The sequence below is a fragment of the Telmatherina bonti genome (genome assembly GCF_933228915.1).
Source record: "Telmatherina bonti genome assembly, chromosome: 13".
Taxonomy (NCBI): domain Eukaryota; kingdom Metazoa; phylum Chordata; class Actinopteri; order Atheriniformes; family Telmatherinidae; genus Telmatherina; species Telmatherina bonti.
In genome coordinates, this window is record NC_136611.1 from 15846687 (window position 1) to 15871189 (window position 24503).

At 41.5% G+C, this 24503-nt stretch overlaps 1 protein-coding gene across 1 annotated transcript in view; it reads left to right on the forward strand.

Moving 5' to 3' along the window:
- Positions 1 to 8553: 8553 nt before the first annotated feature.
- The window catches only part of ptch1 (patched 1), a gene marked incomplete at its 5' end in the record, with an annotated part of 49090 nt that continues 33140 nt past the window's right edge, over positions 8554 to 24503 (forward strand). Inside the window, 2 exons of the mRNA XM_079251811.1 lie at positions 8554 to 8724; positions 10155 to 10347. Of these exons, the coding sequence (XP_079107937.1) occupies positions 8554 to 8724; positions 10155 to 10347 (364 nt within the window). The remainder of the gene's footprint in view (positions 8725 to 10154; positions 10348 to 24503) is intronic.

Consider the following 24503-nt stretch of genomic DNA (forward strand, 5'->3'; position numbering starts at 1 on the left):
AACAGCTGCATTATTCTTATGCTTAAAAAAAAAGAAAGAAAAGAAAAAGAAACTCTCGCTCATCATCCTGTAGCCTTGTGCTTAGTTGTGATTATGGTAAAACATTCACCACTAACAATTTTGGCCAGACTGCGTGAGACATACACAAGAGAATGCCCACATCTTGACCAGTATGCATAAATTTTCTAAATTGTTAGCAGGCAGTAATTAGAAAACAGGGATTATAGCTGCAGGATACATGCTTAGGTAATTATGACAGCTATTTTCCCTTTGCTCTTGGCAGACCTCACAGCAAGTCTCACCAGACTTGCACCAAAAATGGCCCAGATGCTTAAAGACATGACACAGAAATGCACACAGTTAGACCCACGGGAATGCAGGAGGGATATTCATGTGACAAGAATACAGATGGATGCAGATGTCCAGCGAAGCAACCTTAAACGCCCTTCTTTGTCTTGACTCGAGATGTCCCAGATTAAACTGTGTTTTGGTTAATTGGCCACTTAAGCAATGACCTCATGGTACTTTGGGGAAAACAAGCAGAGGATGACTGGGATGGCACTTTGATGAGCCAAAAGAAAGTTGATGCAGACACAGTGGTTTGGCAGCACATAGTGTCAATGCATTTTACCTTCGGCACTGCTATTGCAATAATAGGATTATTAATATATACAATCAAAGATGATCAGGATGAGAGGCGCGCCCGGGAGCAATAATTTACAAAAGAATACCTGACATTTCACATTTCTAAGGATTTTGCAGCTGAATTATTGTCATGTTGTCAAAATGCCAAAATTCCAACGTAACCGCAGTAAATAGCATCATGATTAAACGTTTTAGAGATGACAAAATAAGACAGTGTCCTTATCAGAGGAGCTTTTCACCTCATCCTGTCCAACTTTATCCACCGTGAATTGAATTATATTTTCCTCATCCTAATTTCACTAAGTCCACTCTGCTGTTAAGCACTCCTAAGAGGAGCGCTCGTTTTCCAAACTTAGCTAAATACCACTTCATCCTCATGAATACGGGTCTTACGCTGAAGCTGTAAACATCTACCCATGAAAAGAAGCACACCACAGCCTCTGGCTTTCACTGAATACCTGAAGTAGACAGTTATTATGAATTATGGATTTTATATGGGAACATCAACATTAATTGGAAGATATTTAGCTAAGGAAGAGGAAGGTAAGCATCCACGGTGTGTGCTGTTGGCATAAATCTTCTTAATGAAGGTTGATGCTGCTTGTTTATGAGCGTGAATTCCATTGAGGAAGGTAACAGTTCCCGTTGTTGTTAAGACTTGACTGAACAAGAGGAAAGGGTGAGTAAACTGAGGTCTGGACAGCTTATTAGGTTCTTACCTTTAAATGTGTCACTTTTTCCAGTCGGCCTCCCACAGAGACCCACCTCAGTTCAAACAGAAGTATCCAACCTTCCACCAAATTCACCAATACGTGCAGTCAAAACGTGCCAAAGTGCTGGTGTAAGAATGTATAACAAAGATATTTGTTTGTGGGTGAATGTCAGAGAGTCCAAATGTTCTTTACTCTTGTATACAGTAGAGACAAATGAATTTGTTGAGAGGTAAAGTCCATCTGTTTGACTGCTCCCTCTGCCTATTTTGGGCAGACTTGGTTTCCTGCTTTTTTCGAACCTCATATTTCTATGGAGCCACAGCGCTGATATTGTATTATAGTGCTTATTTGTTGAGGCCATGTGTATACATTCAGGGCAGCACACGTTTCCTGTTAACATTGGAGAGTGAACTTGCTTCCAAAAATTACAGCTTCTCCGGCCAGTTCTACAGAACAGACCTCTGCCTTGTCTAAGTACCTGCCAGCACTAACAATGTCTAACTCAGATCTTAGGGTAAATGTTGGCTCAACAATGAGGCGGATGGCTATGCTATGTCAAAATAAGACCAGTCGTGCTTAGAATCCATCAAATTTGTTATTTATCACAAATGCTTTTCATTTTTGATCACATATTATCGGTCATGCTCTACTTCTTTGTAGTTTCTGATGAAATGAGCTCATTAAGACATGGATATAAATTCACAAACATGCCCCCAAAGAACCTGGCAAATCAAACCCTTTGTTGATTGAGTTGAGTTGATTTTGTTTCATATAATAAAGGACCACATATTCAGGTTAACAGTTTTCAGATTTTAGCCTGCCTTGTCCACCACAGAATACCTTTTTTGATTAAACCAGCCAAATATGAGCTTTTTCTAAAAGCTTGGTTTCCTTCTCTGAGTTGCTGTTCAATAGGGAATGGTGGAATTGCCCTCTTGGACCCCTTCAGATTGTGCACATAAAGCCTTTCAGAAATTAGTAGAGGTAAACAGAGGCCAGGAAGCGCTGCAACCTGTCAAACAGCTCCGTCTATGATTGAAGACAATCATGAGCTCAAACATAAACATCCCTGCAGGCTCTCACATGCACTCAGCACATACTGCCTCACAAGTAGCTGAGGTGGAGCAGGGAGAGCCAGTAGCTGAGCTGATCGAGGAGGAGGGGAAAGTTTTATGACTGCTTGGAACTATTAGAAATATTATGTATGTCACTTCTTGGTGGAGGTGCACTGATGGGGAGATTTTCTTGTGAATATTAGTGTGAAACAAAAAGAAAAAGAGAAAAATTCTGCTTGATCAAATTTGGTCTTGATTGCATGGCCTTGGTATTGATAATATTACTTGCTACAAAACTAATGGCTAACTTCCTGGAAAAGGGCAATATTGCTAGAATAAAGTCACAGATTGGGCCAGGAAATGACAGTAAAAACAGGGCACATCAAATGTAAACAAATTGACAGCTCAGACAAATTTTATGAGTTCCCACTGCTGTTAAAAACAAATAAGCGCGAAACAGTGTCTTACTCGGAAGAAAGCAGTGGAAGGATGGGCTTAAAGATTAATCATATATTAAAATGTTATATGTAAAAAAAAAAAGGAACATTATATATATATATATATATATATATATATATATATATATATATATATATATATATATATATATATATATATATATATAAATATATACTGTGATGCTGAGCAGTAGTGCAGTGCAGATTTTGATAATCATTTTTGTGTTATCAGTGCATATTTCACACCCAGAAGTGTGCCAAATGAACAAAATAAACCCATAAAGATCTTCTCTCCTCTACCACCATTAATAGCCCAGATGAAAATGAGCAGAAATATGGGAAAACTTCTACTGAACAAAGATTATAGAGGGGTGATCCACTATTAGAAAATAAAGAGGTTTGATCCCTGTTTCCTCTGATTCTGCATACTGATATAAATATTGGTGCAGATCTTCATGAGCCATCTGTTCATGATCATCTGTAGAGCTTTAATAAAGGCAACCAGACTTCTTTTTCTTGGTTCTTGAAAGTGTTTCACCTCGAGACTTCTTCAGGTCTAAGAATGCTGAAAAATGCTTGTGAAACATACTAAATCTTTCCTTGCACCCAATATATTGCTGTGTTTGTGATAAAGAGAAAAATGCAGGTGAATGAAATAGATGTTGGCGCTGTTGTGACATCAAACTGGCAGCTTACGAGCTGTTCTAAAGTTTTACAACAACAGTTGTCACTCAGCAGCCTGGTTTAATAATGAATCCTGAGGTTATAGTTGCTGAAATATATTCCAGTTGGACGTTGTTTTGTGTTTTTGCACAGACAGGACTGGACTTGTCTGGCAAAGTATTAAAATGCAATAAACATTGTAAGAAGTTCTTCTATATTCAGGCCTACAATCCAAGTGCTGTTTACCTGTGTTTAGTCTACAAACTATAGTGGAAATGCTTAAACCTTTGGGCACAAAAATGAAGACATCTCTGTTTTTTGTGCAATTATAAAACAACACGTTCCACCTCATGTGTTTATACATTTTGTGATTTCATTCTTATAAGTAAATTTTTTCTTCATTGCCTCGGCTCTCTAAAGTGATGGAAAACATTCCCTCCCCTTATGTTTTCATGACCTCTTTACTGTTACTTTTTGTAACAGTTACAGTCCAAGCAACTCCTCTGCCTCCTATTTACAAAGCAGGCAGACTTAGTATGCGACCAGTCATGAGACGTGCATTTTCACAAATGAGCTATTTTGTAATATATACTCAAAACTTCATTGACATGTGCAATCTATGTCCATCTCAACATTTGATGATTTATCTTTCATATCAATTTCATGGGTTACAAGCAAAACAGACTTCAAGAACACTCATCCTTATATGGAAAGATATATAATGGGGTGATATTGGACATTTCTTACTAGAAAGAAAAGCCACATGTGCTGATGTAAAAAGTCTGCTTCTCTCAATGAATGGAACACATCACATAATCTTTAAAGCACCTTGTGCAACTCACGCTTTTATTTTCTTCCCCTTTTGTAAGTCGAAGGACAGAAAGACAGAAAGAGGGAGAAAGGACATTCTTACTTAATTGGGATCTTGAGCACATTTGTTTTCAATAAAGAGGTGTGCTTTGTTTGCATTCTCCCATTATCTTTTTCTTCTGACACCCCCCCCCCCCCCCCCCCCCCCACCCCCCCCCCCCCCCCCACCCCTTCCTGTTCTTTTTTCAGTGCCCTTCACTGACTGCCTGCCTGCACCACCCTTCTGTCTAGTCTTCCGGGCAATTGCAGCTGCCCAAACACTTCTATAACTACACAGATGAGTAGACTTCATCTGCAAAACATCTTATGATTTTGCAAGGCCAATGATTCAAAATGCAAGTGCAGGAACATTATTTAAAAGAACTGGAGGTCCGAAGCTGGTTATTATTCCAGGGAATGGAAGTACACTTGTCAAGAAATATCCCTATATCACTGCATCAACCTTCACAGTGAGTCTGTGTAAAGGAGAGACTCTGGTTACAATAGCAATGTGTTGGCACATCTCTGCTTTGAACTGTAATCCACCTGCAAATCATAAATAGGCACATGTACTCAGTGAGGTTTTTCTGCTTTTTTTCCCCCTATGGCTGAAAGCCAGCGACCAGCCTTGGGGGTTTGAAGGGCCCCGATAAAGGTCAAAGAAGATGATAGGCGGATGAAGTCATTCTGGGATTGATGCCCAATTGCCTAATTCCTTTAGTTCCTTAATGAATACTTCATCTTCTTTCCCTTTTAAGAAATCTGTGTTGCTGTGGACAAGGGTTACATCAAAATGAACAGTCATATATGCAGTGTCACTTGAGCCACAAAATAATGATCAAAAAGTGTGATTATGGTAGAGAATGTAACAACTATTCTTGAATCTTGAATAACAAGCTTTCAAATGAAAGCAATTTAAAGCTGGGGGTCTGGTTGAATGTTTTTCCACTCCTATTCATTTTTGACACTGTGGCTGTTTTCAGAAATGCCCTGGAGCTCCCAAATTTTCCAAGACATTTTCCATTGGAGTTGTATCTGAGCATAAAGTTTATGGTGAGAGCATAAATGTCTGCAATATTCGGTCTAGACAACTTGTGATGTTTAGCCAGTCAACTAATATCAGGGAGGTCGTGCATCAATGCAGCAGCTAATCTTTTGAAAAGGCATTTTATATGCCAATAATGCAAGATATCAGTTGATATTAGCAGATATTAGCAGGATTTTGACCAGTGTAAAAAGTTATTTAGTTTATTCTACATAAGGGACCTCAAGCTCTGGTCCTTGATGAACACTGTACTGCAGATTTTAAATGTTTACCTGTATCAGTGCTCCTCACTCAAGATGTTGACAAAGAGCTGTTGTGTTCATTTTATTTTAATCTGGTCTATTGGAGCATGAAATATAAAAAAAAAAAAACCTTCAAGACAATGGCTCTTGAGGTTAAAGTATGAGATCTTTGTGTTAATGAGACTAAACTGACATTAAGTTTAGCCACTTAACCTGTTACAGAAAATCACTTTGAATTTTTACATCCAGTTTCAGAGGTGTGGGATTTTAATAATGCAGACTAAAGTAGGAAAATAAATCTAAACACACAACAGTTATTAAAATCACTTTAGAGACAGAAACTTCCATGCCTGAGATGACTTGTTTCCTATATTACTGACAAAAATGTGAAATTCAAACACTTGCCTGCATCTACAAAATGAAAATAAACTGATTTGGATTAGTTTATCTCCCTCCAGTGAACAATTAGTTAATCCGATCCATGTAAGCATATACTGGTAAATGAAGAGACAAGGAAAGATCCTGATGTTTGGACAAGGGCGTTTTGGCATCATATGTACATACGTGTTTCATTAGTTCACACAGATGCTTGCAATATAATCTCCCAGAACATTTTTACTGGCATATCTTTACAGCCCCTACACTACAGTATTGGAAGGAATGGACCATTTTCCAGAATGACCCACGGCACTTTAATGGAATCCTACAGCGGTTCCGTCATGACAACAACATGAACATTTCTAGCACAGATGTCATTCAGGAGTTACGACTCTTACATGTAGAAGGGGCCCATTCCACTGAGACATGCTTGGTTCTATTCAGGGGCATTAGGGGGCATCGCTGCTTCACTTTGGTCCCCCTTGGAATCTTTCTCCCACTCAGACACCAAACAGGGATATCTACTGCCACTGTAGTGGTATTATTGTGAGGTCCAAGTGGTGGTTTCTTAGTGCTAATCCTTTTTAAAGGAAAAAAAAATGTTGATGTCGCTAGAAAGACAAAAACTTTTGAATTTATCTGACTTTTCTTATTTTTTGTCCTATAAGTAAAGCCATGTTTTTACACAGAGTAGGAATTTCACAACACAGGTATGAATCAATGGGTGATCATTTGAGGGAAAACGGGCTTTAATATGAGTTGGAATTAGTAGGCCTAAATATATCATGTATATCGGCTTGTATGAAACCCAAAAGAAGCCAGTATGCATACTCCACACAAATAAAATATTTATTAAAGTGCCCCTGTGGGTCTGTCCCTGTTCCTTGTGGTGTAAAGTACGTGAGCTGATAAGGTACGGCTTACAAGTTTGGAAGATATCACATGACAGCCAAAGGCTCTTGCCTTTGGAGCAAATGGGACCACCCACGTTGCCAAAAAAATTAAAAAGCCTGTAATTGTGAGCGAAAGGCTGTTTGACACAAAGCAAGATGACAGCGATCCGGCTGGATTATGGTGCGTCTTTCTTCATCTTTACATCACTAAACCAGCTCATTTTTAATACCGTCTAAGTGATTCGTTTGGCCCTCTACAGGGGGCGGATATCAGGGATTTCCTCGGGAAGCCCCCCTCCACCTGGGCTGATGATGCTGGTAAGTGCGCGCGCGGCTCGCGGCCAGGCCAGACGAGACGCTGCTGAGCTCATGTGGCCAAGGTGTGTTGATGTTGTCTCCACTTAACGGATCTGCCTCTGCAGATCTAAACATCTTCAGATTTGTGTTTAAAGTTTGAGTAACGCGCAAAAACTGATACAACTTCATGCGTAATTCTAAGTGAACACGAATGTTAAAATAGGAGGCTATAGACTGTATAAATTGGCTTCAACCTTTAATAAAACTTATTTTTTGAAAGTCACTTAAATATAATCAGTGACTAAATGACTATTTAACAACTGCTTTAATGAGCTAAAGAAGATTCTGCAAACTTTATCGAAACAGGGTCTGAAATTGTGACAGTATACCCTGCTAGAACCTCCCCTTGAGCCACTGTAATTTGAGGCTGAACAACCAAAATGTTGGTGGCAGAAAGGGGGGGGGGGGGGGACAAAAAGTTAAAAACTTCTTTTGACATTCTTCGGCACTTCTCCGAGGCGCAAACCGAGAGCTTCGCCTCAAACTGTGCAGGTCCTTTCGGAGAAAGCCTTTGTCATGCGCCGGAGGAGCCACTCCGCTCAAACCCAAACGTGTCGAGAGGTTCGGCTCTCAGCGAGTTTCCCCTTCTGAAGTCGAAGATGCACACATGAGGTCTGTCTGCCTGGGTGGTCTCTCTACTTTAGTGAGCTGTTGCTAAGCAGCTAATAATAGTCGTGTTTGCTGAGTAATTTTTGCCCTTCTGGAACCAATCAGATGCAAGAAAGTCCAGCAATCTGACAGCCCCAGAGGCGGGATCTCGAGTCTTTTTCCTTTTTTTTTTTTCCCTCCGCCTCTTCTCACCCCTCCTCCTTCTCTGCCTCCAAATGGAGAGAGGTCTTTTTCTCCCCTTCTATTGAATCTCAGAGCTGGCCGTGACGCGCGGCCCTGGGGAAGACCACATAGATCTCATCAGAATGCTACGACCATCGCGCTTTCTAACCCGACGACTCGTGTATGGGAATCACTTTGAGCACGTTGCTTTTTGATAGAAACTTCCTTTTTTTTTTTTTTTTTTTTTTTTTTTTTTTTAAAGAGATACGGTGAATGCGGTGAAAGCGGTGGAGACCTCCGGATCACGAAATGTTGGGATGGAAGGCGCAGACTTTGACTCGCCGTCTCCAACAGGAGTATGAAGTCCTACTTCACGGGTGTGAGATCTCCAGGAGTGAAACTCTGTTGCCTTGGGATATCGCTGCACGCATTCGGGGAAATACTATAAAGTGGGAAACGGTAACCACCTCGCAGTCCCCGCAACATGGCCTCGGCTGCTAATGCGCCCTCCGAACAGGAAAACAGAGACCCCGATCGGCCGAGGATAACGCGGAGGAATAGGGGGGACTATACCCGCAACACGCCGCTGGATTTGGAGTATCTGCAGCGGCCAAGTTACTGCGACGCGGGCTTTGCCCTGGAGCAAATATCAGAGGTGCTTATTTCTCATCTTCCACCAGACAAGAGCATGTATGTTATTTGCCAAGTGAAGTGGCCAAACTACGTCCAGACGCTGCTAGGCAACGGGACGGGCTGGGCGAGGGAGGAGGAGGGGGGGGGGGGGGGGGGGGGGGTACGACACATGAGGTTGTAGAAAAGCCCAAAGTTTAGTTTAATTCATGCTTTTCTGTCTCCTCTCATGCTGCTGGCTTCAGTTTAAGCATGTGAGACAAGTTGCTGTTGGTCCGTTTTCCCGAAGCAGACACGGCTGCATCTCAGCCGCAAACGCACCAGGCGAAAACACGCAACTTTCCCTCACAGTCAGCTCCGCTGCTGCTGCTGACTGTTTCATAACTTCTTTTCACGCTTTGAAAGCTTTTAAACGTAAATGTTCGTGCGACAGCATCTCAACTTGAGTGACTCACGTAAAGAGAGAGGTGGTGGTGGTGGGGGGGCAAAAATCCATGTGGCTGCCCTCTTCCCTTCACAAATATTGCGAGTCCCGTTGTGATGGCTTCTCCACTCCCCACGCAGGCCGGAACACACGGGCAGCTGGACGAGGCAGAAGGGTCTGTCTTTGCGTGTGTGTGGTGGTATTTGTGGGTTTTACCACATTCATCCCTTTTCAGAGTATTTAATAACACCGGATGATGTGTGGTGTGTGAGTGAAAGCCCACCTCAAGGACAAATCACAGACCACGACCTCCCAAAACCAACTAGTTTGCGTGCAGTGGGAAACATAAAGTCCTTATTTAAAGGAACTGTGTGCTTTTTAATCCTGTTTCTAACTCACAACGAATTTATGATTTTAATAAGAAAAATCCCAGCAACTGATTGGTTTTACTTTGACAGTTATTCTCTTTTATTTGTCTCCATCCACCCTGGAGGTCCAGCTGCAAACCAGTTTTGCTCTTTTTGGGGGGTTTGGTGTATTCATAATTCATCACTGTAGCAGGGAAATGACAGAACTTGCCCAGGCTGTGTAGGCTATGAGTGATCTGCAGGGGATGGAGTTAAAGTTTCCTTGCATCTTTATAGCTATGGTTGTGGTTTATATGTGTTACTGATATGAGAAAAAAAAACAAAACGTAGCGCTCACTCTGGGGAACCCTCAGTGCTTTTCAGACAGTTGCCAGCACAGCAGATGTGCATGTCTCCGAAACTTCATGTTTCAAGTTAACAGAGTGAGACAGTGAATGGGTTTACTATTTTGATCACATCTCATTTCCCTTCGATCATTCATGAAGTCTTGTCCTAAATCTTAACAACAGCCTTTCTCAATGTACCTTTTCTTTGACATGAATGTATTTTTGGAGGAATTTGTCTGTATAATAGACATTGCCTAATCCTACAGCCTCACCTGCTCAGGTAAGTGCATCATTTTGTGCTTTCATAGATGATAATATTAGGACTCTTGTCTTATAGGGGAAGGCAACCGGGAGGAAGGCACCTCTGTGGCTGAGAGCAAAGTTCCAGAGACTTTTATTTAGGCTTGGCTGTTACATACAAAAAAACTGCGGAAAATTTTTGGTTGTGGGCCTCATGATTTTTGGAGCTTTTGCCGTGGGCTTAAAGGCAGCTAATTTGGAAACAGACGTGGAGAAACTCTGGGTGGAAGGTAAGACTGACTTATCATTGGCTGTTTGATTTGTTGTTCAGTTTTATCTGTTTTTCTTGGATGTGTTTGCATCTAACCTGCAGTGTTCTTCATTTCAGACCTTTTGAAACTGTTTGATGATTAGATCCTTAGATTAATTTTTGGAGCTTTAGCTTGGAGGAAGAAAGCGGTGGTGGGCTCTAGTAAACTAATCTAGGGGGATTGTTTATTGTTTAGGTTCTGGAAAGAAGCCAGGCAAACCTTGGAAAAAATAATCCCATGATTCTTTTGTAGCTTCTCAAACTGTGTTAGATGGACACACAAAAGCGTGTAAGCGGCGACTGTAACAGCTCCCATGAAGAAGGCTGTAATTAAGCTCATAAGCAGCTCTTGGGGTAGAGGAAATTTTTGTCAAAGCCGCCATTTTGTGAGTGTGTGTGTGTGTGTGAGTGTGTGTCTGCCTGCCCCCAGCAGTTTAAGGCTCAGAGACTGTGTGTGGTCCTGTTTTGGACAGCTCTCAACTTTCCAAAAAGATTTGTCTCCGGCTGCAGGGAAAAAGCGGAGTGAGGACAGGAGCTCGTGTTTGAGTGGTGGATGTGCCACTCGTTTATTTTTATTTTTTTTTTCTGTTTTTTCTTTTTGTTTTTTTTTCTCTTTGCCATGAAAAACTTACAAAGAATAGAAATTTAAAAGAAGGAAAGAGACTGCGTATGGGTGGTGCTTTGGGGGGGTATGGAGAAGGGGCTGAGCTTTTTTCCCCTCCTTTGATCTGCATTCCTGTACTTATGGCTGGACTCGGCAGCAGGAGTCATGAATGGAAGAGCAGATTTTGCCACTGAGAAATGAAATTGAATAGATGTTTAAGATTCTTTTAACATATAGATTTATTTGCATGTGCTTTTTCTTGCTTGTCCTGGTCACCATCCTCTCAAGGGGCAAGAAAACTCAAAATTTATGAGCTGTAGTGCCAAAGCAGACTGATTCTGTACAGGTCATACACCCCACCTCCTCTATGGGTTTTGCTGTTTTCTCCTTGCATGCTTCTGCAGGGGTCTGACAAGACAGTGTGTTCTTCGAATCTGCAGTCCAGGCGCAGTTGCTCGCGGTTTCAGCAGAGGGGAGCCTCTTCAGCAAAGGATTCCTGATTGTATTCAGAGGATCACACTGTTTTCACACCCTTTTCACGTGCTAGACCACGATCAGGAAGGCTATGGTGAATGGAACCATATGAAACAAGTTGTTACGACAGACCCCACAGTGCATCCTTCACCAGCAAACCCCAGATTTAACACTAAAAGTGACTGACAAGGATTTGGTCTCCATTCTAAAGAACTGGAATTGATTGTATCATCCTATTGCCTTTTTTAGAAAACCATATTTAACAAACTTTGCTTTTTTTTTGTTGCCCTTTTTGATACATGAAGTGCACACAGCACAAGAAGTATGATAAATTCAAGCTGGTCAGCTGCTTTGCCTTACAAAGGAGACACATTTGAGCCATTAGGGGCAGTTGTTTGGTGTAATAGTGTTTCGGTTGTCAAACTATTGTATCAGGCCAGACTTGTAACTGTTTCTTGTCAGTATTTTTTAACGCTTCATGCATAATCTGGCTCCATTTTCCAGGTAGCTATGCTGGTAATCATTTTCTGGCTTTTGTTCTTGCTGAATCGTTTCTCTGATGCACTGACAGAACCTGGCTGACGGTTGCAGTGCAGTGACTCTGGAGAGACCTCTGCAGCATACTGTCATATTGGCTCATAGTGATAAACAAAAACCTCGCTCTCACACAGACACTGTCAAAGAGACAGAGCTGCGGTGGTTTCCTTGGTCCCGGTACATGAGGGGTTCCAGATGCTCGTAGGGAGAGATCTGTTTGTTTAGATTAGACTGCACAGCTGAGGGATAGATTAGTTCTGCCTGGACCGTGGAACGCTGTGCTGGGCCGTGCAGGGGGGGACTGCCCCATCGTCCATCGTCCAGGAGGAAAAAGAGAAGAGAGGGGACAGAGTGGCTGTTTATGCTTCATCTGGATCTGCCCTCCGCAGGCGACCTGCGGACGACCCTGCCTGGAACCTGCGTGGCCTGTAGATGCACGTACAACACGACCATTTCATCCAAGATCTCTTGGTTCCTTCAGCAGTGATTTTATTCAGTTGTTGTTGTTGTTGTTATTTTGCATTGTGTCCTTTGTCATCATCTCTGTGGTTGTGCCAGAGCGGCTGAGGCCAACAGCAGACCACCATTTGTTGCATACCGGAGTTGTCTGGTGTGTTTATTTCACATGCCGTCACGTGCCACAGCTTTCGCACGAATTGTCTCTTCGCACTCTGGGCTCACTCAGGACTGTTTATAAATACTTAAACACAGGAAGTTCTGTTTATTAGACAAAGAGACAGAGACCAATTGGGAGTGAGATGCAGGTCTGCACAAAGTGAAAATTACTTGTTGAACCTCTGAGGATGCATGAGGTTCAGTACTTTTGCTAAACAAGGGAAATCATTATATTTTTGGAAGGCTACACTCCCCTACTTGGGAAAATGAAAGTGATGTGGATATGGGATACATTGCTTCCACACTATGTACTCACAGGAAATGATTAGTTTAAACAGGAAGTTGTAGTATTGTAGTGTGAAATCCTTATCTCTTTATACAACTGTGGGTTGAAGTCCAGTGTGCGCTTTGCTAAGATTCTGAATCCATCAACTCGTATTTGACTTAAGATTCATCTTCAGTTGCAAATTACAGGTGATTTTTTAGTTGATCTTAACTGTGCAGAGACGCGGATGTCAGCAGCATGAACTCTTTGCAGTTCTTCCTGGCTGCATATGGAAAACAGAGCCATCCCATTGGCATTCTGGGTTAAGGCAAACACGGGCCAAATTAAGAGCGCTGCCTGCCTCTAATTAAAACAGTATCACATAAACACTGGCCTTCCTGTAGGACAACCCCTCACTCTCGCACTGTGAGTGGGGAAAGCTTATGTGGCTGCGCCAATGGAGGAGAGAAAGTTTTAAAAGTCTGGGCATGAACTAAAGTTGATCCTCTTATTGAAGCAGATGAGCTGGCGTTTTGTTAGTATCGGGGCTTAGTTGCTGGTAGCCAGCATTAGAAAGATGACAAGGGGGTGGTGGGATATGGGGCGTGATAGTCTTCATCGTTCAGTTGCAGACATGTGCTCCATGCAAGATGTGTATGAACAACACAAGATGAAATGAGTTTATGGTCCACAGATTTATGGCCTGGACCGGGGGACACAGGACGATGGATTGTAGTCTTGGGGGTGCAGACAGAGAGGAGAAGCCCTGGGTCCCGGGGCACTTTCTTGGGGTGCATAAGTGCAGAGGCCAGAGGCCACGGGCGTGGACCCCGGGGACCCTGAGGTCATCTTGTGGAGGCCCCACTATTTAAAACCTCACCTGATACTCACCCTGTGGCCTGGGTGCAGAGTGAAGACTAGCAGCAGAGGGGGTTGAGGTGGGGGGCAGTCGGGGGTAGCAAGAAGAAATGCAGCAGAAGTCGCAGCTGTCACCAGCTGCTGTTTATGTCCCGTGTATGTCCATATGTATGTACCTACTGTAAATGAAATCATCCCATGAGCCACATGTCGTCGTTTTCAGGTGACATCTGTGCTTAACCTTTTAAAATAGCTTCTCCACCAGAGGGCAGTGAGTATAGGGTGCTTTTTGTCATTTAAATATCAGACTAAATTGCGCATTAGTGCATTTCCCTTTTCATACTTCAATGAGGAAACATCCTGACATGACGGAGAGGGGACATGCTCCAGAATTATGGCCCCTTATCAATCCTTCATCATGAAAATGGATGACTCCCTCTGCTTATTCCTGAAATCAGAATGGCAACAGTTGATGCACACAAACATCAGCTGGACCGGATTTTATCTAGTCAGAAAAGAAGCACATGTTTCTCTCATTTTTTTGTCAACAGCAGCTCCTTCCCTCTCCTGTCTGTCTGTTTTGGATCTAATTAAGAGCAGAGTTGACTGAGTTGGTGGTTGTTTTGTTGGTAAAGGGAATAAAGAAGGGAGCGGTATAATGCTAAGTATATGCAGAAGAACTCATTGCATCCTTTCTTGTGGATGAAGATGAGAAGGGGAGCTCTGAATGTGGCGTCTCTACTGAGAGGATTGTGGTTTGTATGATTTGAATTATTCAGCTATTGCTGTACACACACACACACATATGCAGAGAAGGCTTTAGAGTTTTGGTTTTGTGAATGAGTAGGCAGTTCAGCAGACCTGACCTGGCAGGTTAATTCAAGGGGCCTTTATGCTATTTTTTTCTTTTTATTTGTCGTTTATCACCACTTTTGTCTTTTTACTTATCTTTCTTGCACCTTGTGCACTGTTGAAACTTTCTCCAGCAGCTTTTGTTCATCAAACGCAAGAAGATTCACAAACACGCCTGCACCCAGTGCTTCTTCCAAGTTAGTCTTTTACTTTCTGACGTGGTTTTAAGTACTTGCACACAAACATGAGTTCTCGCACACAGACGCCTGTGCAAAACTGGACTCAGTTAAGTGCGTGTTTATCAGTTTGCTACAAGCAGGATTAAACCTCTGTATAAGGAATAACATTCCAGTGTGTTGTGTTAAACTTTACGAGTTGATGAAAAGTGCAGGCTGACTGGTGAGGGATTTAGTGTGGGGAAACATTGCGCCTCTGGTACTGTACACAGACTTCCAGTGCTGTTTTCTCAAGCTCGCTCTCGCAGTAGCTCTGTGTATATAAACCCTACCTGGCAAAAGGAAAAGTGCATCAACTTTTAAAGCTGTTTAGTTATCTGTGTTGAATATCTGTGTGTGTGTGTGTGTGTGTGTGTGTGTGTGTGTGTGTGTGTGTGTGTGTGCTCTCAAGGCAGGCGCACTCCCATTCACAAACAACTTCCTGAGATGCCTCCAAGCTCTCTGTTTACATTTTGCATTCTTTCAGGCGCTCTTATTCAAAAACCAGAGCACTGCGAATGACCGACCACAGGAGACCGTGGAGAGAAAATTACCCTCCCCCTCCTTTACCTCCTTCTTTCTCTCTTCTATCCCTCTCTTTTCCCCTCTGCCAGAAAGGTCTCTTTACCCAAATGCCCCCCCCCACCCCCACCCCACCTCCACCACTCCCTCGTCCCTGGCTGGAGAGAGTGGCCTCAGAATGCCAGATGTATTACAGAGTGAGCCACGGCAATGTAAACACTCAGCCCTGCCATGAGAGCAGGGTGGTCTGGCCTCCCTCTTTCCCTCTACTCCCTCCCTCCCTCCCCTTCTCCTTTCCTCTCTTCCCTCCCTCGCAGCACTGGCTGCCAGAAGGGTGGAGAAAGTACAAAACAGCAGAGGGAGACTCTGTGTGTGTGTGTGTGTGTGTGTGTGTGTGTGTGTGTGTGTGTGTGTGTGTGTGTGTGTGTGTGTGTGTGTGTGTGTGTGTGTGTGTGTGTGTGTGTGTGTGTGTGTGTGTTGGAGTGGAGACAGAGTGAAAGAAGAGGCAGGAGTATAGTAGCGGTAGTGTGTTTGTGTTTTGCTGCAGTACCTACCGTACACTTGGACAGATTGGGGTGTGGATTGATGCTTCTCAGACTGTAGCGCAGAAACATTTTAGTGCAAGCAGCTCCAAAACGTATGCCAGCGAGTGTGTGTGTGTGTGTGTTTTTGGAATTTTTCAGCCCCTCTGGCTTACCGCAGTTACATATGTAGCTGTATAGTTCATTGCAATTCCTGCAGCACGTCGTCATAGAATCTGGCAGTAACAGCAGAGTACCACACAAGCACACGCAAGACATGAAACATTTTCTTTCGCAGACGATTGAGTTAAGTTTGGAGCTCCACTTTGTCTGTATGCGATACATTTTAAAAAAAAAAAAAAAAAAAAAGGGCATTTATTTATTTTCCAGAGCTGAATATAGTGACAAAAGATTGTTGCACACACATTCTGACCGTGCTGTATTGTGGCCAGATACACAAAAACAAATATACATGTTCTCATATGCAAGTCAGCCGGTGGTCCAATGATTTCTACAAGAGTCGGTGTAATCTCAAAAAGGAATATAAAACTGTTTCTGAGTTTTCTTTTCCACCTACAGAATGTGCCTCAAATATGTTGGAAATGTTTTACTTTAGCCTGAGATTTTATTAAAACTGTCTGGAAATTGATATAAAACATGGTGAACAGGCCAACAAACTATCTGGATGCTGAAACTCTTGACTCTTGACTACTAGACCTGATCCCAAGTGTCCATTGTTGTTGCTTTAGAAAACAAACTATATTTATATTAAAGATAATATAATCCCTATGGGGGTCATGTCAGTAACTGCATGAATGGTAAAATTGACTTAACTGACATGACAGTGACATTGTATGGAGCGTGTAGTGTTTCTTAGTTGAAGAATAAGAAATCGCAATGAATAAATGCACCGTTATGATGTAGTTAACACTTGATCAAATTTTCAGTCGATTTGGAAACACTTGTGTGTGTTGCATATCCCTCTTCCTGTTCTTATGTTTGGAACAAACTGTTACTGGTACGGCCAAAGATATATTTCACTTTGACGACTTGTTGTTTGGAACATTTAGTCTAACTTATTGTTTCTTTTTCTTTGTTTGTCCTTTCTTAGTAATTCTTAGTGCAGCACCCCATTTGGTGAGGAGGGGGAATATGTTATCCAAAAGTTTCTCTAATCTTATGAAGTCTAGACTAGCAGGTGTGTAGCCTTAGAGTGGATGCAGAATGGTAAAAAATATTTCACAAAAACAATCAGCAGGCAGCCCAACCTGCATTCATATGTCATGAAACTGGACAGGGAAATGAGCTTAACTTACTGCTGCTGCGAAGTTTTCATCCTTTCCTTGTGTTTTTCCTCATTCATTCCTTTCTCAAACACTTAATAAGCACCTCCCTTTAAATGTACAAAGTGGAATAACCGATTGCAACAACTGCCATTGGGATACTTTGTCTTCTTGTGTTTTGTGTATGAGAGGTATTTTGCCTTTCAAATGGTTTTCACCGCTCCTTCCAGTCGCAGATTATTGGTCCAGCAGTCACAGTTGCCAGTCCAGTCCTAATTTCTCCACTTGACCCTTAGCTTGCAGCAGTAGTGGCCATTTGGTTGGGTTGATGGCCACCACAATTTCCTCTCCAAAAGAAAAAAAGGCACATTTCCGCTTCAAAATGAAAGGTTAGGGTCAAGGGGAGGGATTGGGATTAGGCTGCTGTCCTCTTAAAAGTTTTCATTCTTGTTCTGCACATGATGTTAAACTGGGTTAACATCCAGTAATAGTTGTTTGCAGCTGCCATAGCTTGAAGCAGCAGAAGCTACTAAACCCTCCAGAGATACAGTTGCTACAGTGTAGATGTGAACACATCAGTTTTGACACCACCACTCTGGGCTTTGCATCAGTCTAACAGAGAACCGTAAATCAGGCTTAACATAAATTGAATTTTGAATCTCATATCCCTGAAGTCCAGATTGAATCAGGAGAAAGGTTGTTTAAATATGCAGTTACTTCTGTGTGGAATCAGCTGCAGAATATGCTGAATGTTAGGAAGTTGATTTCATGAAACAAATTCAAAGAAGCTGACAATGCATGACAATGTGGCTGCACATGTTGCAGTTGACAAAAAGTTTGACTGTGATGACCAATGGTGGCAGGACTGCTTATGGAGGTGAATGCTTTCAATTGCATTATTTAGAAATTTAATTCCAGGTAAATGTAAAAGGTCACCATAGGGAATTTTTTTTACATGAGTGGTCTTTTTCTTTTTGTCTTCCTTGTGGTCTTCCATTAACGCAGTGTGTGTTTCGCTTCTGTGCCTGCTGTTATACAGTTAGGAATGTGTGATTTTAGGATACCTGGAATCAAGGGCCATCTTTACAGGAAATGACAGAGATGGCTGGTTGAGATTGGCTGCTCAGGCTCATGTCATGGTCTGTTATGGCTGGGCAGTGGGCCCATCGAATCAGGGGAGCTCACCTTACTGACAGGAGATGCTGGATGACAGGAGTGGGAAAATCAAATAAAAAATTGAATGACAAGATTTTTTGCTTCACAATTTTAGATCCTTTTTTTTTTGTTTAAAAAAAAAAAGATTTTTTTTCAAACAAATAAAAAATCTATTACAAAATTTTTGTCAGTTTTTTTAAATTGATCTCTTTACTTGTTTTCTTGGGCATTAGAGCAACAGAATGATGATCTAGCTACTATGTTGTTTTTTTCTAACTGAATTCAAGAAAAATGACGAGCAAAGAAAAGTTTTGTACATTTTTAATTTTTCTTTAATCGACAAAAATCAGCAATATCAAAGAACTGTGAGAACCGCTGTCACAATGAGATGTTGTGACTCTACTGTGGTTTATGGATTAACGACAGCAAACATTTGGGTAACTGGTTAAATTGGTTTAATATGTTTTATACTGGTAAGACAAGTAGTAAAATGAGTACACAGAGTTTATTGTATTGTTTTATTGGTTCATGGTGTTTGTGTGAAGAAACCTGGAGTCATCCATATTAGGCTTCCCTGTAAAGATAAGACTGGAGTAATGGGTAAAGTAGATTTAAGGCTCCTGAAGGATGTGCAAGAAAACTGATGTTTTACTTACCTCTGATTATCTCTGCTTTCCAGGACTGAGTAATGGAGAAAAGACACCACAGGTGTTCAGGCGCCTTTTAATGGTTCCGGGGGGAGGGAACTGAAGCAGTGGAGTAAATGAAGGGGAATTTTGTGGAGAATGGATTTTTAGAGTGGGGTTAATCAGGGGCTGGATAATTTAAGTATGATTGTTGGGGTGGTTAGAGCTATTTAAATATATGTATAGTTTCTGTTAAAATGTTAATGTAAATATCTTTGTGTTTTCTGTGTATATAGCTGTTATGGGAACCTGGGGGAATGGTATGGTCCAGTTAAGCTTGGTTATATAAGCAGGCAGTTTTAATCAGTCTGGTTGGTTCGTTGAGTATGGAAAATAAAGGTTGACAACTATATGTCCAGTTGTTTGCCTCTTCTGTGTGCTTCCCATGATGTTTGCCTCGGAGACTGCTGACTGAAGCTCACAACCGCAATTTAAATGAAATTGACACCCAAAAAATCGGAATCGAATCGGGACATAAGCATATTGTCACAGCCCTATTGGATGAACTTTTCTGTTGTTTTGCCATCTTGTCTACACAGATTTTTTCTTTTTTTTAAATTGTCAATTCACTATACATATACACATATATATTTATTTATTTTTTTTTTAGTTAATTTTAAAAAGATTTAATTGGTCGCATTAAAAAGCATCATCAGTAATTTAACTACAACCACTGCATACACACATGCATGGATATATATGATGGACTATACTGTCAATGTTTTCTTCCCCAACTCTTTTTCCACTCCTCTGTGAATCCAGTAGCACTGAAAAGGATTTTTTTTTCAGGGTGGAGGTGGGGGGTTGGTAGGGGATAGAGGGATCTGAATGAAGGCAGCAACGTGGAAGAATCTGCCCATTGAGGAGTGTGTGAATGTACACCTCGAGCTCAAGGGAAAGTGCATTGGGAGCCAGCCGACTGCTAAATACACCCATTTTAGGGCCTGCAGGGGCCGGACAGGTGATTAGCATAATCAGGGGTGAGGGGAGCCATACATATGGTAATGTTGTAGTTGGGAGGGTGTGGTGGTGGTGGGGTGTTGTGGTGATATGGGATGGGGATTCAGGGGGGCAGCGGTTGGCAGCTGGGGTGTCAGGGGTTGTGGTGCTTCGGAGGGTGTGAACCTGCATGCAGAGAAAGTCAGCTGCAGCTGCATGTCAGAGAACTTCCACTCTCTGCTCTTATTTCTTACTCACTCTGTTCTGTCATCCTGTCATTTTTTTCATCTTCTTACAAAGTCACCCTCTCTCCACCTTGTTTGCTTTACCCTCCCTCTGTGTGGCAGCTCTCCCCTCCTCTGTGAAAGCTGACAGGGGAGAAAGAGGGAGAGCACAAGGGGGAGAGAACATGAGAAAAAGGGGGTGGGGGGGCTCAACGTGGGTCAGATCGGGTCTCTGCTCTCAGTAAGGCCTTTCATCACATATTTGTGGTTGTGTGCACACCTGCATTGCTGGGGCTGTGTTCAGAACCACTGTGTGTTTCTGCCACAATGCTGCAGCAGCAGTACATGCTCCTACTCCTTTTACAGCTGCAACAACAGAGGCTGCAAATAACATCTGAAGTTGTCCATTAAACACATCTGAAGTTGTGCTGTTGCATTTGTTTTTGTTTTTTTTTACTTTTTAACTTTTTAGATGCATAAGAGTATGGAGGTTACAGTAAAATATCTTAAATTAGTAATAAAGTAGAGTGTTACGTGAAATTACAGATGTGCAATGATGGTTGCTTTTGCCTTAATATATAAACTGCATTTTATTTTATTTTTTCATTTTGTTAATTATTTTTCTAAACATGTCCCGTCCAGCATCCTGACAGCAGAATGATGGTCTGGCTGCTGTGTTGTGCTGAACAAATTTACTCATCCAAGAGGAACCCATGGATATGAAGCACCTCTCCCAGTTATAAACTGCATTTTAGCACTTTAACATGCATATCAATGCAGATGTATGAGATGATTTTCTGTTTGCATACGAGTTGTCTTCCGCAGTCAAGATTTTAATGTCCGTAGAAATATAGTGTTTTAAAACTCAAATATCAAAGACAGCTTTTTATTTTTTTTGTTTCTAAAATCTTAAGTGGTTCTTCAATGCTTTACATGTTGCACTTTTAATCCCATGTGTAGTGTGAATGTTTTTTTAAGAGAGATTTGTATAAATAATTAAGTTTTATTGTTTACTGCAGGCGTTTTTTATTTAAATTATTTATTTATTAATATAATATTATTTATTTAAATAATTAAAACACCTTTCATAATCACCACCATAAAAATACAGTCTTCATCCCAGTCTGCAGAGCAACAAACAAGTTAGTATGTCCAATAATGTTTCTGGAAAGTCACAAATCCTTTCAGTGACTGATACTATATTTACGACTTTCAATTGTAAATTTTTCTCTTTGCAATAAATCTTTGGTCTGTATATTTGATGATTATTGCTCTGATGTGCTGTGTGTAGTTTTCTTAAAACCCAGGCTGTGAGGAGCCACATAAGTTGAGCCTGAAAACATTTAGGATAAGTTCTGTTAAAAGGTAACTAGCCCTAACCAGCCCAGAACACATTTGCATCCAGACTATTTAGAAAAATGTGGTCAGAATTGTCTTAATCTAGATGCTGCCTGAGCAGTTTCATTCAGTCCAGCTTGAATTTGTTCAAACCTTTGAGCTGTCTATTAGTGATCACATAATCAGAATGTCTGTTAGCAGCAGGCCTGATCAGGGCCTAGGTCACATTTAGTAATGTTTTTTGTGTCTTTGGCACGCCGTTGCTTGGATTCAGTTACAAACTTTACCTCATTACAGAACTGTTTATTTATCCAGCGTTCTGAATGGTTAGATAACAATGTAGTAACAGTAGCATGAAGCTAACACGGATCATTTGGCAGGAAAATCCTCAGCATGAAGATCAGGCAAAAGATGGTCAGATGTGATAACAGCAGATGCAACAAGGCAGAGAGGACTTATGGAAGAAAGCAACAGGTGGGTTCTTCTTGTCGATCAAATCACTTTTAGGTGATTAGCAGCAGCAGCCGTGTGAGAAACAAAGGCAACTGCAGCAACCTAAAGTTGGCATGTTTGTAGGAGTGGCTTCTTAATTGATACCTTTTGGCTTTTTGTAGTTAAACTGCAGTATGTGATGCAACATGTTCAGAAAGGGATCTAAAAAGGTGGTGATGTTGAGATGGAGACTTTAGTTAGGGGAACCTGACCAGAGCGACCAGTTCAAGGGCCCAAACTATGTCATCTAAGAGATCTTTAACCAAGTGACACAACACTGTTGTTCTTTCTTCAACTCCAATAACTGGGACTCACTTGTGGTGCAGACCGCTTAATCATTTCTTCTGTATGTTCTGGTAGGATTGAAAAAAGAATACAAACCGGACATATAGGCAAATAATTTAGACACACTTCTCCAGTAATTTTAATAAATAAGTACATCCCAAGCTTTTGACTGGTACTAGAGCTATGAAAGGAACACATTATTGTGAGAAGATATGTAACTCAACAGTTTAAGCCTGTATTGATTTCCGCAATTTGCGATTTACATGTAAAGGTTTGCTTTGCACTGAGTTTTTCAACAAAAAAAGGCAACTTATTTAAAGCCAATGTATGGACTTTTGCAGTCATTGATACAACAGGTGGATCATCATAGACAAAACATATTACAAGGACAGAGAGAATGATCCAGTCCTGGGAGGACATGTTTAGAGACACTACAGTACAGAAATCCTGTGATCTCTGCATATGATTAGAAGGTTACTAGCTGTATCATTCTGTAAACTGGTGACACGATACAAACTGCTATGCAGACCAGTTTGTAACCAGCTAATGCTTTATAATAATGCAATACTAACATGTCTACAAAACTGTAAAAGCATGCATCCCTATGTGAAGTTGTGTGTGTGTGTCTACTGTTCAAGTTGAAAGTCGGCGTCCTGATCCAGAAACCATAAATGGCCTTTACTTGCACAATACTTAACCACCAGTTTAAAATGGGCTTTCATTGTAAAAAAAAAAAAAAAAAAAAAAAAGATTTAGTTTCGATACCAGTTGTCTACAAACTCCAGAGTTGACTTTGCTGTACCCGCTCTTTGAAGAGGTTTTTGCATAAAGATTGTCTCTCCTATCCATGGGTGGTATTGGGGGGGACTTAGGGTATGGGAGGTCGCTGTACTGGTAGCAGAGAGGTGACCTGGTTTTGAGGGGCTTCCTTCTCACCATAGGGGGTCTTTGCTGAGATGGGGCCTAATCCAGCTAATCCATTCTTGCACACATATGGACACGCGTGCACACTCAAACACACACACACACATACACAAAAGATGTGTTTAGCTGCATGCATGTACATACAGTATGCTCGTAGATGCACATAAATCACACATATTTCAGGTGATGGTGCATTGCACAGGTGCTTAAAAGATATAAACAGAGATGAGGATTATTGTTGTTCTGTAAGTTTGTGCAGTTATGTTTCACTGAAGGTACATTGTGATGACTGTTTATCATAACTCAGTTTGTTTCGGCACCAGGAAGCTATACTGGAAGTTGTAGGACTTACTGTAACTTGCTGATGGCGTTGCCTGTTTTCCCTGATAGTGCAGGTTGCTTCCGCTTGCAACTCTAAGAGATGTGCATGGGGTGGGGCTTGAGTGTTGTGTGGGCTGCATGAAAAAGAGAGAAAGTTGGTGAGGAGAAAGGGGGCTGGGCTGGCTTTGAAAGAGGGGCCGGGCTGATTGCCATCATGATCTGGCCAATCAGACAGTAGAGCTGAATAGAGCAAAGGGAGAAAAAATGAGTGCACAAAGAGGAGGGGGAGCTCTGAACTGAAAGGAGGAAAGGGGTGATGTCAGTTCCTTAGAAAGCTACTTTCACTCCTTTCGTGCCCCCCCACCCCCTCCATTCTTTTACTTGGAGAATAGGGGGGACCAGGGGTTAATGTTATGCAACATGTTGAATGCCCACACTGAAGGCTCCACTACGGTGACATAAACAGGCTTCTTCTCTTCCTCCTACTACTACTTCTACTTCTCATTGCTGAAAACTGAATAGTCAAACTAATCATTTGTAATGTTTATACAGACAACACACACACAGTGAAATTATGCTGAGGGAACTGATGCTTATAATAAGTGTTGTAACTGGCCTGGAGTTGTAACCAGTCATTTATTGCCAATCATCTTATTTGACCAGGGGATGAACAAAAGTCATATATTAAAGTTTCATGAGCTTAATCATTATGCAAGACGGCACATCTTCACACATGGAAATTTCTAGCCAGTATAGTCTAAGGAGCACACTTTGAGCTCCCGTGTTTCACAAAAATCCCCACAAAAAAAACCAAAACACTCTGTTAAAAGAAATGCATTAATAAAACTTTGTTTCTACTTTTTTATAAATCAAATGAAATCCTTCTCATTACTTCTCATTACAAATAAAAGCACTGGCTCTAGAGCTGTAGAGTTTTTAGCTTGTTCAGTGGGCAACAATCTCCAGTCTTTACTATTAAATGATATTTAATCTTCCAGTCAATCTACTGCAGTATGGATTTTAAAA